Below are 11,717 nucleotides of genomic sequence, written 5' to 3'. Positions count from 1 at the left end.
CTGGGTATACTATTGACAAACAACACTAGAGAGGCTGCTGGACTCAATTGGGACATGTTAATCCAAAACTACCGACACAAGGTGTGGCTGTACAGATTGAGCGATCTCAACTTGCTGCAGAAAGTGGTTCGGTTGAACACGTTCCTGCTACCGAAGCTATGGTATGTTGCGTCGGTATGTAGTGTCCGGGCAAAGGACGTAGCCAAGATCGCAACCATTATTGGAGTACTCTGGAATGGGTCTGGAGGAAACCTTGTCCTGTTCGAACGACTTGCGCAGCCACGACATAGAGGAGGTCTCAACCTTCATGTGCCAGCGAGGTGTTGTTAACGAATAGATATGTGAAGGAACAGAGGTGCATAGGAATCGGAGCTCAGTACATAGGGCGTGCAAGCAATCCACCTGATCTTGCATCATTGAAGCGACTAAACTCAACTTTTCAGGTGTTTCAATTAAACTGTACATTCATAACGTTTTCAACTAAACTGTACATTTTCCGACTCAGCTACTGAAAAGAGTATCTATTTACGATATTTTAGGACGATTTCAGTTATTAATTTTTCTTTGAATAGCACATTAATAAGATAGTTTTATAAAAGTACTGATTTTTGATGCGACATAATTTAGGCGACAGGCAATTTTGGGGAAAAAATAACAACCTATTGATCATCACATGCGGAATTTCTGCACAGTAGTAGTCTATTTGCTCGTAAGCTTGCTAAATCTCTCAGGGTTTATGAAGTTTTAGTATTCTTTTTGCCTTTGAACACCCGAAAGTCTCTGTTACATTCAAAAGGTAATAATGTCGCGTAATATCTATTTTAGCGATTGAAAAAAAAAAAATATGAACAAGCTTTATCAGGTTACATAAACGACCGTTGGCCAGCCACAAAATATAATTTTTAATATTTTGTAATTTTGTAAAGATCATATTAAATGTGTTCATTCTGCTCCCTGCAGCCGAGCGAGTAGGACGCGCTTGCGCTTCTCCGTCCTCGGCCAGTATACCGGGTCTCGTGGTGCCAGTGTTTGTAAGTGTTGTGTTGAAGTGCTCCTGTACCGTCGACGATTCCAGCACGGTTTCCCACGACCGTGCTGTTATCTGCTGTGAGCTGTAAGTGTTTTGTGCCAGGATTCGATCGTGTGGCACGCCGTAGCGTAAAAACCTTACACTAAGCGTGTCCCGTTAGATTCTTGGTAGTGTCGGTGTGTTTGTGGTACGTAACGACAGGTGCTAGCGCGTAATCGCCTTAGGCGTCTATCATATCCTAGCTACCCATTGCTGCCGTACAAAATTACTTCATTCCAGATGGCCACAGTCAATAGTACAATGAGTCCTGAGTTTCGCACGGACATAGCCATCGAACGGATGGTCGGATCACATCTTGTAGTATTCATTATGTTGATTATGCGTAAGTATTTTCAAACCATACTTGATTCAAAGTTTTGATTTCCTTTTTACTTTTTGCTTAGTTCTTGTTCTGTTCAATCTTCTTACTCCTTGGATATGGATTATGTCGAGTGCTCGAGCCATTACATGCATATTAACCGTTGTCTCGCATATTCTTTACATGATGCTGCTCTATTGGTACGGCTCAATGAAGATGAAGCCGGTCCTTTCGCTTGCACATATGTTGCTCTGTTCATTCCTTTTGGCAGTTTTTATTTCTGCCTGGACATATTATGCCAGGTCTCAGAATAATCGATTCGAACCAACAATTTTGCAGCAACGTGGATTAATTCATTTTGTGTGCATGTTAAGAAAAAATCGACTTCTTAGTGTGGTTCTATCTGTTGGATACTTCAATCACTGTAGCAAACAGATCGAGCAGCTCTCACGTGATTGGGACGAGGCTCGCACCGATAATACTGGAGAATATTCGTCGAGAGTCCATCAAGTGAACGATACTGATGATACTGATGAACACAACACGGGTGGGGATCAGCGGGTCATCGAGTTGAATTTACTAATGCAAGCGTTCGATCGAATTTTGTTTTGTACTATGATAACTGCCTATACGATATTGTTTTTCATTTATGCTATCTAATTGCGAGTAGAACCATTCGTGTTCAAAATATGAGTAGCATAAGTAAAGGAAGAAAGAGCGCATAACAATATAAACAATTTAGAATTTTTTCAAACATATAACCCCCATACGAGATTTTTAAAATTAATTACTTCCAGAACCTAAGAATAGTGTTCAATCCTGTTGGAAAATCATATCAATTCTCTGATTTTAAGGTTGAGTCAAGGCAAGTTAATAAAAAAAAAATCTGTACCATGGCTGTTTACCGTCCCAGAGTATTAAACAACAAAAACTACAAAATGCATGTTACATTAATATTTTTTATATGATGCGTGATCTGCGATTTAGGGCGTTTGTTCTGGTGTGAGCTTGTTATTTCGGATGAAACACATACATTTCGGTTGTATATTCGGATGAACTTAAACATGAAAGTAAAACCCTTATTGATTGTACTTTTTCATCATTTTTTCCTGTTTTAATGATTGCTATCTTCCCACCAAAAACAAATTAACCATCAAATTGCATATACAAATTGAAGAACAAAACTGTTTAACGTGCATGATTTCTTTTGCTTCTAATCTTCATACTAATTTTATCGTTTCGCAAACATTACTCTTGGTTGGATGATGATTGCTTCCCTGGAACTGCTGGATGGATAACGAACGTTTAATTTATATGAACTACGCTACGCTAGGAGGGAATAAGATTGGCTGAGTGTTAATTCATATATCGCCATGTGTCACTACACCTTCTACGTTTATCGATCGATTTTCATTCGAGACTGTTATGCTAGAAATAGTGTATGAATAAGATTATAAGAATAAGTCCTACTTAAAACTACTGTTAATTTATGGATCGAAACGAGAAATAAATTAATTCTTTCAATGAAACGATTTGAAGTTACACTATTACTGAGTGTTCGATTTCTATTTTAAGTACCGATTTTGATGCTGTTGATCCCTATTTACCTTTGGAAAAAAGAAAAAAGTACATCTAATTTAACATATTAACGGCTATTAAAGTTATTTGCAATAGTAAAATTAAACAAATTCCAATCAAATGAAACAAATTGGACAACAATTTCAAAGGAACTAGTGTATGACATTGATAAATAAAGGTATTAATGGTTAGATCTGTCCTCATTATGTTAAAAAAAAGGTTAGACCTATATGGTATAGCATTTTTGAAGGATAATTAAACAACTTGGAAATCACTTAGCACAAATTATCAAGTCATTCGTTCAAAGACAATATTACCAGTACCAACCTAAATTTTCCTCTTGAATCTTATTTTCCTCGAAACAAACTAATCTTAAGATCATTATTCATTTTCGTATATTTTAATGCCGGTCGAATAAATCTCATTGTTTCGAAAAAGGGACGGTGATTATGGATTCATATTTTTCAGTAATATTATTACATAATTTGTCTTCCCCAACACTGCGGCTAATACCCAATAAGTATGTACTGCTGTACAAGACTCTTTTTTGTCCAAATTTCTTTCTCCCGACACTTGAACTGTTCGTTTCCGGTATGGACTGGCTGATTTTTTAAATTTCCATTTCCATTATTATTAATATAATAACATTCCATTTATTCCTGTTTTAAATGTTGCTTATGTTTCGTCCTATAACCATTTATTATAATAAATATATGGCTCGGTAGTCTTTTTCATAATTCATTATGATTTTGAGTGCTTCCCCATGCAATGCACAAGAGCTCTATAAGACGAATCAACGTTTCACAATTGGTAGTTCTACTTTCAGCTGCAATCTTTTGTAGCTCTGTATTGTATGTTCTTGACCAAAAAATGTGATTTTGCAATTTATGTATTTTAATTTCTTTTCATTTTTAAATGCCAAACGGATTTTTTTGCAGCTATAAAATGTATTATTAAATTTTGGACGAATAGATGTTTTTTTTTAATTTAAGGAGGCATTATTATGCTCAAGTACACAATGATATCATGAAAATAATAAATTTGGCAATCACTTGTTCTCGTTTCCGACTGTACTCAACTCACATTACCTAAAATTCGTCACTTACCCTTCCGTGAAATATTCTCATTTCTTCATTTGCTTTGATTTATGTTCAATATTTTGGGATTTATTTAGTGATAACCGAAACAACATCACAACTTACATTCATCCTTAATGGACTACGTTTGGACAGATAGGTATTACTTGTGTGTCATTTAAGTTACTTAGGACAGGTATTGACATCGTATGCTGTAATGAAATTGCGATTTCGTTACTATAGTAATATATCTTCCTAACAACTAAAGGAAGACCAAAATGGGACTGACTTTGCCAAATACTACGACAAAAGCACGTGTCAAATTAATATTGTAAGTATTTTTATGTATTTTGCAAATAATTTCGATTCAATTACTAAGCAGAGTTGACCTTTCGTTGTGCGACTAAAAATTGTATGAGTGCCCGATCCACACACCTAATATGATTGATCTTTAATTGAAAAAAAATTGCGACAACTAATTGGGATCAATTGTTAGCACTATATGCTAACGAAAGATAGTAAATCAGGCTAACAAATAGATTGGTCCAAATATTTCATTTCTTCTTCTGCCAAAATTTGCACATTTACTACACAATTGCATTGGCCAGAATCCTTTCCATCTCAGACGTTCTTTTGTGGGTATCCTGTACAAGGACTTTGCTTTCTTTGCGAAGAACTGTCTTTGTTGATAATTATGCTTGCTATTTTTTAGATTTGAGTGTCTATTCCAGTGAGGCGTTATCTTTCGCATCACTAAAATAGGAAACTTGGTTAGCCCCAGTTATTTAGAAATTTTCATTTTGGCGTTTGCATGTTTTTTTTACCGTTTCCTGTTTGAATTTGGCAAAAACATGTGCTGCCGTTAGAATCAATTTGTTTAAATAAATATAAACATTCAACACATATAAATATGTGTTTTATCGGACGCCATTTATGCTTCTCAGTACGTTTTCCTATCAACGAGTAATATATCTCATTCTAACCTACCTCGCTCGATTCATTCGTGGATGGATATACATTTAATGCATTTAAAAAAAATAAAACTCCATTTTAAATCGAGTTGTTTGGGATCGCGTTTGACCCGACTCGTAATTAGTATAATGGTTTACCAGATAGCCCCCTACTGCATGCGTTTGTCTTATGATACACGCGTTATGAATATTAATTCGCAGATTTTCTGGTCGGCTATAGCACTGCACTTAAAATGCAGCTTTGCCCGAACGAAATAAGATCGATAACAAACCCGGATGCCAATTAACAGATGCTCGAACGATTGTTGTTTGGAAAGTCCTGTTCGCGATAACGGAATTGAGGATGCGTTTCACAACGGCGGCATTCGCTTTGATCGTGTTCATCGTAGTTTCTTCTATATTTGTCGCGAACTTGGCAAGCTTAATCGGCATGGATAAGCAGCTTAGTAGCCGTTTGGAGGCGGCATTGAATGAGGGCCACAATCAAGAGCACCGGCAACTCAGACTAGATGACGGTCCGGGTCATCTGATGTGGTTCTTGCAGGTAGTTTACTTTTCATTTTAAGTTTAAGTACATCCATCATTTACATCCGTTATTTCTTTCGCTAGATCTCGGACATTCACATCAGCAAGTATCTGGATCCAACGCGCGTGCCACACTTGGTGGAATTTTGCAATCGTACAGTGGATATCATCCGCCCTAGGCCTGGAATTCTGGCCTTCTGGCCACGTGTCGGAACGTCACAATTCAAACTCAAATTCAAATTTAGAACGCCGTTGGACGTTACACAGAGCGTTACGCGAGCTAACACGTTCCACGTAACACGTAACACGTCCCACGAAACTTCGCATTTTCTCCTATAGAGGGCGCTGTTTTGTGTTTTTCTCACCAGGCGGTGCCAGACGGGGCGTAAACTCTAGCGCAAACGAAAAAATTAATGCCAAAACGGTTTCGTTTAAACCTTACACGCTGTCAAATGTTTATACGTCCGCGGACTTTTTCGCTGAACCCTTGACGCTATCAAACACTTTATTTACGAAAATGTAGGTTCTTTTTTGTATTGTTTTTGCATTTTTGATATAAATATAACAGCAACAGCAACAAAATCGTTAAAAACTGCAAAATTTATTCGGAAATCAACTTCAGCGGCCAAAACACAGATGTAAATAATACGTTTGACATTTCGATATAAATTTTCGGGTTTTTACCCCTGCCACACGAAGCGAAAACATTTTGCCAATAATGTGTAAATTTACGCGTAAATTTACGCTCCGTGTGGCAGCATCTACTCACTCTCACGACTGCTCGATATTTTGGAGCATTCGAGCAGTTCACATTCTGCTCGAATGGACCAAATTCTCGACAGCTTCCTGTGGTGAGATTGATGTCATTTATTCTCACCACTCGATTTCGCGCCAAAAGTTGTGCGTTAGTTTTTTCTCTCGGTGTTTTGTTCGGAAAAAATCCGGAATTCGGTCGAAATTTGGTAGGAATTTAGTTTGAGCTTGCAAAAATGGATGTAGCAGATGCGCATGTTGGTCAACTGCGAGTGCGAGACGATGTGGGCGTTCGGTGCCAAAAACTATTTCTGGATTTTTTGGAAGAGTGAGTTGTTTTGTCCCTGCTTTTGTGCACGATCGATAACGTGAATCTTTTCTTTTGTAGGTTTAAAGAAGACGGAGAGATAAAATACATGAAAACGGTGGAACAATTAACGATGCCCGATCGATCAACGCTTGAAGTAAGCTTCGACGATGTTGAAAAGTACAACCAAACTCTGGCCACCGCTATTATCGAAGAGTACTATCGCATTTTTCCGTTCCTCTGCGCAGCGGTCTCTCAGTTTGTACGAGACCGCACGCCTTTGAAGAAAGAAAAGGAATGCTATGTATCGTTCGTGGATGTACCCACAAGACACAAAGTTCGTGAGTTAAGCACCTCCAAGATTGGAACCCTGATTCGCATCTCGGGGCAGGTTGTTCGCACCCATCCCGTGCATCCAGAGCTGGTATCCGGAACATTCGTTTGTTTAGATTGCCAAACGGAGATTCGAGATGTTGAGCAACAGTTCAAATTCACCAACCCAACCATCTGCCGTAACCCGGTGTGCTCAAATCGGCGTCGCTTTATGCTGGAGATGGACAAGTCGCTTTTCATTGACTTTCAGAAGGTTCGAATACAAGAGACACAAGCTGAACTACCTCGTGGATGCATTCCGCGCTCGGTAGAGGTTATTTTGCGAGCGGAAATGGTTGAAACCGTCCAAGCTGGAGATCGGTATGATTTCACCGGTACATTGATCGTGATTCCAGACGTTGGGGCTCTGCAGTTACCGGGTGCAAAAGCGGAAATCGGTTCTCGCCACAAGCAAGGTGACAACGCTGCGGAAGGCGTACGCGGTTTAAAGGCTCTCGGTGTACGAGACTTAAACTACAAAATGGCCTTTCTGGCATGCTCAGTGCAAGTTACCTCATCTCGCTTCGGAGGTACCGATATGCCGATGAGTGAAGTAACGGCGGAGGATATGAAAAAGCACATGACCGATGCCGAATGGAACAAGGTGTACGAAATGTCTCGTGATACGAAGCTGTATCAAAACCTCATCAATAGTCTGTTTCCCTCGATCTATGGCAACGACGAGGTGAAGCGTGGTATACTCTTGATGCTGTTTGGAGGTGTTGCCAAAACCACACAAGAGAGTAAGTTAAAACAAAATCATAAAAAATGTTAAAATAGCTGAAGCTAAATGATTTCTTTTTGTACGAAACAGAGACTACATTACGAGGCGACTTGAACGTATGTATTGTTGGCGATCCTAGCACGGCAAAGTCACAGTTTCTTAAGCAGGTGGCAGATTTCTCTCCGAGGGCAGTCTACACCTCAGGAAAAGCCTCATCGGCAGCTGGTTTGACGGCGGCTGTGGTTAAGGATGAGGAGAGCTTTGACTTTGTTATAGAGGCTGGCGCGCTTATGTTGGCAGATAATGGTATATGCTGTATCGATGAGTTCGATAAGATGGATCCCCACGATCAAGTAGCTATTCATGAAGCTATGGAACAGCAAACGATATCCATTGCCAAGGCTGGTGTGCGAGCAACACTGAATGCTCGTACTTCAATACTGGCGGCTGCAAACCCTATTGGTGGTCGTTACGATCGCTCAAAGTCTTTGCAGCAGAACATTCAGTTGACAGCACCTATTATGTCCCGATTCGATCTGTTCTTTATTCTGGTGGATGAGTGTAATGAACTTGTGGACTATGCAATTGCTAGAAAGATCGTCGATTTACATTCTCACATTGAGAATCGTGTTGAACAAGTGTATTCTCGTGAAGACGTCCTGCGATACATAATGTTTGCTCGTCAGTTCAAACCCGTTATCACTGCCGAAGCAATGGAGCTGCTTGTTGAAAATTATGGCCACCTTCGCCAACGTGACACTGGCACAGCGGGGAAAAGCACTTGGCGTATCACTGTCCGTCAACTGGAGAGTATGATTCGGTTGAGCGAAGCCATGGCCAAGCTGGAATGCAGTGAAGAGGTCACATTACAACATGTTAAAGAGGCCTATCGATTGTTGAACAAGTCCATTATTCGTGTTGAGCAGCCCGATATTCACTTAGATGATGAGGAGGAAGCAATGGAGGATTCGCACGAATTGCTGGACACACCGGAAAATGGTTCAGAACGAATCGAAGGGCCGAACGGTAGCCAGTCAGTGGATGAAAACGGCCATAGCAATCAGGCTAAAAAGAAGCTAACGCTTTCGTTCGAAGAATATAAAAATCTCTCCAATATGCTGGTCATTCACATGCGCAACGAAGAGAGTCGTTTGGAGTCGGAAGAAGCGGAACTAGAGGGAATTCGCAAGACGGAGCTGATCAATTGGTACCTGGAACAAGTGGCTGATCAGATCGAGTCAGAAGAGGAATTGATAGAACGAAAAACGCTCATCGAGAAGGTGGTTGATCGCCTTATTTATCACGTAAGCAAGAGTATGAAATTGGACGAGGGTTAAATAGCTAATTCTCCGCATTTTCCTTGCGTTTTAGGATCAAGTTATCATTCCTTTGAAGATGGCAAAACTTGGAGAAAAACCAACTACTGATGACGAAGATCCATTGCTCGTGGTACATCCAAACTACATCGTCGAAAGTTAATTAAGGTATTGCAGTTGGTTATTGATTCTACTATGCTTTTTCAATGAATTAATTTTGTGAATGTCCCATTTTTTAGTAAATGTTTTGCATTATCTTATCACCGCATTGCCAATAAAATCATTACATAAATGTGAAATTCATAAAAGTGTTAAATGTTGAAATGTTAAACATGTTGAAATGCCTTTTCTCTTACTTCGTCTTTCCGGTAAATATTTGTTAACCACGGACACCATGGGCGCGACAAAAGCATTTAGCGGACTCTACAGTTTTGTATAAAAGCAAGCTGCTCTTAGTATGACTTTATTTTGCTTAATTTTCATCGTCTTCAATTTTTGGAGCGAGATAGTAACGAATATGGCCCAAATCTGGGATGCGGTATTCGACCACTAGCGGTACATCGGCTGACATGGACAGCTGTACCTGCTGGCAGAGTGGTGTAGCCTTGGTAAATGAGTTCAGGTAGCGACAGGCAAATGTGAGTGTTACTGGTTCTTGCATTTCAATAACTACGGCCTCTTCTTCCTTCTCCACCGACGACGTTTGTGTTAACTTAATATTGGCTGATCCAGCGTCTCCCGTAGCGGAGAATTTGATTCCTGCAATGAAATGAAGACGGATGGGTAGTGGTTTCCTCTCTTTCCTGGTCTATTTGTTTGCCTACTAACTCACCTTCCTTGGTGCATGAGATAACGACGGACTCGCCAAACTGCGAGAGATCGCGACAGATGCGTGCGAACTCCATCGAAGGCATCCGAACGACACAGGCATAATCCGTCTCCGGAATTCCAAGATGTTCCTGGTCCAGATTCATCAATTTCATCTCGTAATCTGACATTTTCTCTTGGTTATGCGATTCAAACATGAACGTAACGGTATCAGCGTTATCCTGCGCTTTCATCGTGATAGTATCGTCGTTGTTAGCGCACTTCATTATTTTGGCCATGTTAGTCAAATTCATCCCCATGGATAGGTTACGATCGCAACGGTACTTGTCGAATCCGTCGGAGCGAAGCGATAGCGAAACTAGCGATACATGAGAGTTGTCCATCGCCTGCAGCTGGATTCCGGAATCGCTACAGTCGAAGGTGGCCTCGTTGAGGAGATCTTTGATGGCATCCAGCACCTTCTTCAGCACTGTGCTTGTGTTGAGACGAGCTTCGAACATTTTGAACCTGCCATAAAGCAAAATCATAGACAACACGTGTATTGAAGCACTGGAAGTTTGCTATTCACAGGAACAAAAGATACCTACGTTTAGAGTTAACAAGAAGTGCAAAATTCACGAACTTTCACGGAAATGTGTCCTGTGTCCTGTGAGGTGACGCTAGCAAAAAGGCGCGAAAACAATCCCTTTTTGACAGACCATCTTGCCGAAGAGTTGTTCAAGCTGGGTTCAAATACAAACGTGCTTGATATATTTTTAAAGAACTCACACATTTTTCGTCGTTATATACTGCAAGCTATATTTTACTTGAGCCCCAGGAACAAAACATTTGAACTTTTCAACAAACTTAAAGTTTTACTTCGTAAAGTGTAAAGTTCTTAAAGTATTAGTTTTCGAGTTAATACTTATTAGAACTAAAATTCCATTGGCGTATCGTTCAGGCGTATAGCAAAGCGTATCAATACTTCAATTTAACTCTACTATGTGAATGGCCATACGAGTTAATCATTGCATTGCTGAATAAACCGGTGTTTGTCAACGAGTTCCTAAATGATATTGAATTACATTTTAACGAGCAGATCCTGATTGATATCACTCAAATGATTTATCGTGCCGTAAAAGAACAAACCTTGTTGCACGGTCGTGTTGCCCGTTTTTAGGGCCTATAAAGGGTTTATCAAAAAACACATATGCACAAAAAGTACACATATGCAAAAATAAAATTGTCTGAAAATGTTCATGCTGCTCACATTGACCACGTGCTTTTCATTCAGTTTACTATGTTGTAGAATTACAAAAATACTTTTCTGTAGAGTTGAATGTTGACTTTCTGTTTAAATTGCATACTGTTACAGGCTTAAGCTACTTCTGAAAGTAACACTACGGGAAGCTACAGCATACCTCTAGTCTCATCATCGTTACTCACGACTACTACCGGAGAAGGATTCACGAAGCAGGTCCTCGGGAGCTGGTGCCGTGCGGTTTATAAATACCGTGTGTCGCGCTGAAGACATAAAGTTCGCAAAGCGAGTCCAACCAATACGGATCGTGAGACAAACCAACCTGTTGAAGATCTTTGGTGTATGTTCTAATCCATGCAGAAAATCGCTAGCGTTGTATTTTATAACTCCACGATTCTTTCCTAACAAATCAGAGTGTCAGTTAACAAGTGCAAAACAAAAATTGTTCGTGTTTGGTAGTGTTCTGTGGCATATCAATTAGATCTATTGTCTGAGGACATTACTACTGATTTCGGTTTCGCATCCCAATTTGGTGAGCAATTAAATTTAATATTTAGTTTTGTTTAGAATATTTACTAATATGATGTTAATATACTTTCTAAACGACATTCGATGCTCGATACAATCATTTGCCTTTGA

General features: G+C 39.7%; 4 protein-coding genes across 4 annotated transcripts in view; 3 read left to right on the top strand and 1 right to left on the bottom strand.

The window, feature by feature from the left end:
- Positions 1-5,361: 5,361 nt before the first annotated feature.
- Positions 5,362-5,877, top strand: LOC125959325 (uncharacterized). The gene is made up of 2 exons (XM_049692143.1): positions 5,362-5,557; positions 5,623-5,877. The coding sequence occupies exons 1-2, from the start codon at positions 5,444-5,446 to the stop codon at positions 5,875-5,877; spliced, it is 369 nt and encodes a 122-aa protein (XP_049548100.1). The 5' UTR covers positions 5,362-5,443.
- A 571-nt stretch (positions 5,878-6,448) lies between these two features.
- On the top strand, positions 6,449-9,280 carry LOC125949191 (DNA replication licensing factor Mcm6). The gene is made up of 4 exons (XM_049675960.1): positions 6,449-6,619; positions 6,680-7,713; positions 7,785-8,998; positions 9,066-9,280. Exons 1-4 carry the CDS (start codon positions 6,528-6,530, stop codon positions 9,171-9,173), a joined length of 2,448 nt encoding a protein of 815 aa, XP_049531917.1. The 5' UTR covers positions 6,449-6,527; the 3' UTR covers positions 9,174-9,280.
- Positions 9,281-9,444: 164 nt separating this feature from the next.
- On the bottom strand, positions 9,445-10,554 carry LOC125949197 (proliferating cell nuclear antigen). Its single transcript, XM_049675970.1, has 3 exons — positions 10,426-10,554; positions 9,843-10,345; positions 9,445-9,769 (listed from the first exon to the last, which is right to left on the bottom strand). Exons 2-3 carry the CDS (start codon positions 10,336-10,338, stop codon positions 9,483-9,485), a joined length of 783 nt encoding a protein of 260 aa, XP_049531927.1. The 5' UTR covers positions 10,339-10,345; positions 10,426-10,554; the 3' UTR covers positions 9,445-9,482.
- A 686-nt stretch (positions 10,555-11,240) lies between these two features.
- Positions 11,241-11,717, top strand: part of LOC125949198 (short neuropeptide F) — a 14,361-nt gene continuing 13,884 nt past the window's right edge. Inside the window, exon 1 of the mRNA XM_049675971.1 lies at positions 11,241-11,610. The gene's annotated coding sequence lies outside the window, so the exon portion shown is untranslated. The remainder of the gene's footprint in view (positions 11,611-11,717) is intronic.

Source organism: Anopheles darlingi, chromosome 2, assembly GCF_943734745.1.
Source record: "Anopheles darlingi chromosome 2, idAnoDarlMG_H_01, whole genome shotgun sequence".
Lineage (NCBI taxonomy): Eukaryota > Metazoa > Arthropoda > Insecta > Diptera > Culicidae > Anopheles > Anopheles darlingi.
The sequence above is the reverse complement of the archived record's forward strand: the minus strand, read 5'-3'. Positions and strand labels throughout refer to the sequence as shown.

Excerpts from the sequence above, each read along its gene's own strand:
- LOC125959325 (XM_049692143.1), top strand. The coding sequence starts at position 5,444 with ATGGATAAGCAGCTTAGTAGCCGTTTGGAGGCGGCATTGAATGAGGGC. Across the intron at positions 5,558-5,622 it reads ATCTGATGTGGTTCTTGCAG|ATCTCGGACATTCACATCAG; the intron begins GTAGTTTACTTT and ends TTCTTTCGCTAG.
- LOC125949191 (XM_049675960.1), top strand. The coding sequence starts at position 6,528 with ATGGATGTAGCAGATGCGCATGTTGGTCAACTGCGAGTGCGAGACGAT. Across the intron at positions 6,620-6,679 it reads TTTCTGGATTTTTTGGAAGA|GTTTAAAGAAGACGGAGAGA; the intron begins GTGAGTTGTTTT and ends TTTCTTTTGTAG. Across the intron at positions 7,714-7,784 it reads TGCCAAAACCACACAAGAGA|AGACTACATTACGAGGCGAC; the intron begins GTAAGTTAAAAC and ends TGTACGAAACAG.
- LOC125949197 (XM_049675970.1), bottom strand. The coding sequence starts at position 10,338 with ATGTTCGAAGCTCGTCTCAACACAAGCACAGTGCTGAAGAAGGTGCTG. Across the intron at positions 9,770-9,842 it reads TATCTCATGCACCAAGGAAG|GAATCAAATTCTCCGCTACG; the intron begins GTGAGTTAGTAG and ends ATTTCATTGCAG.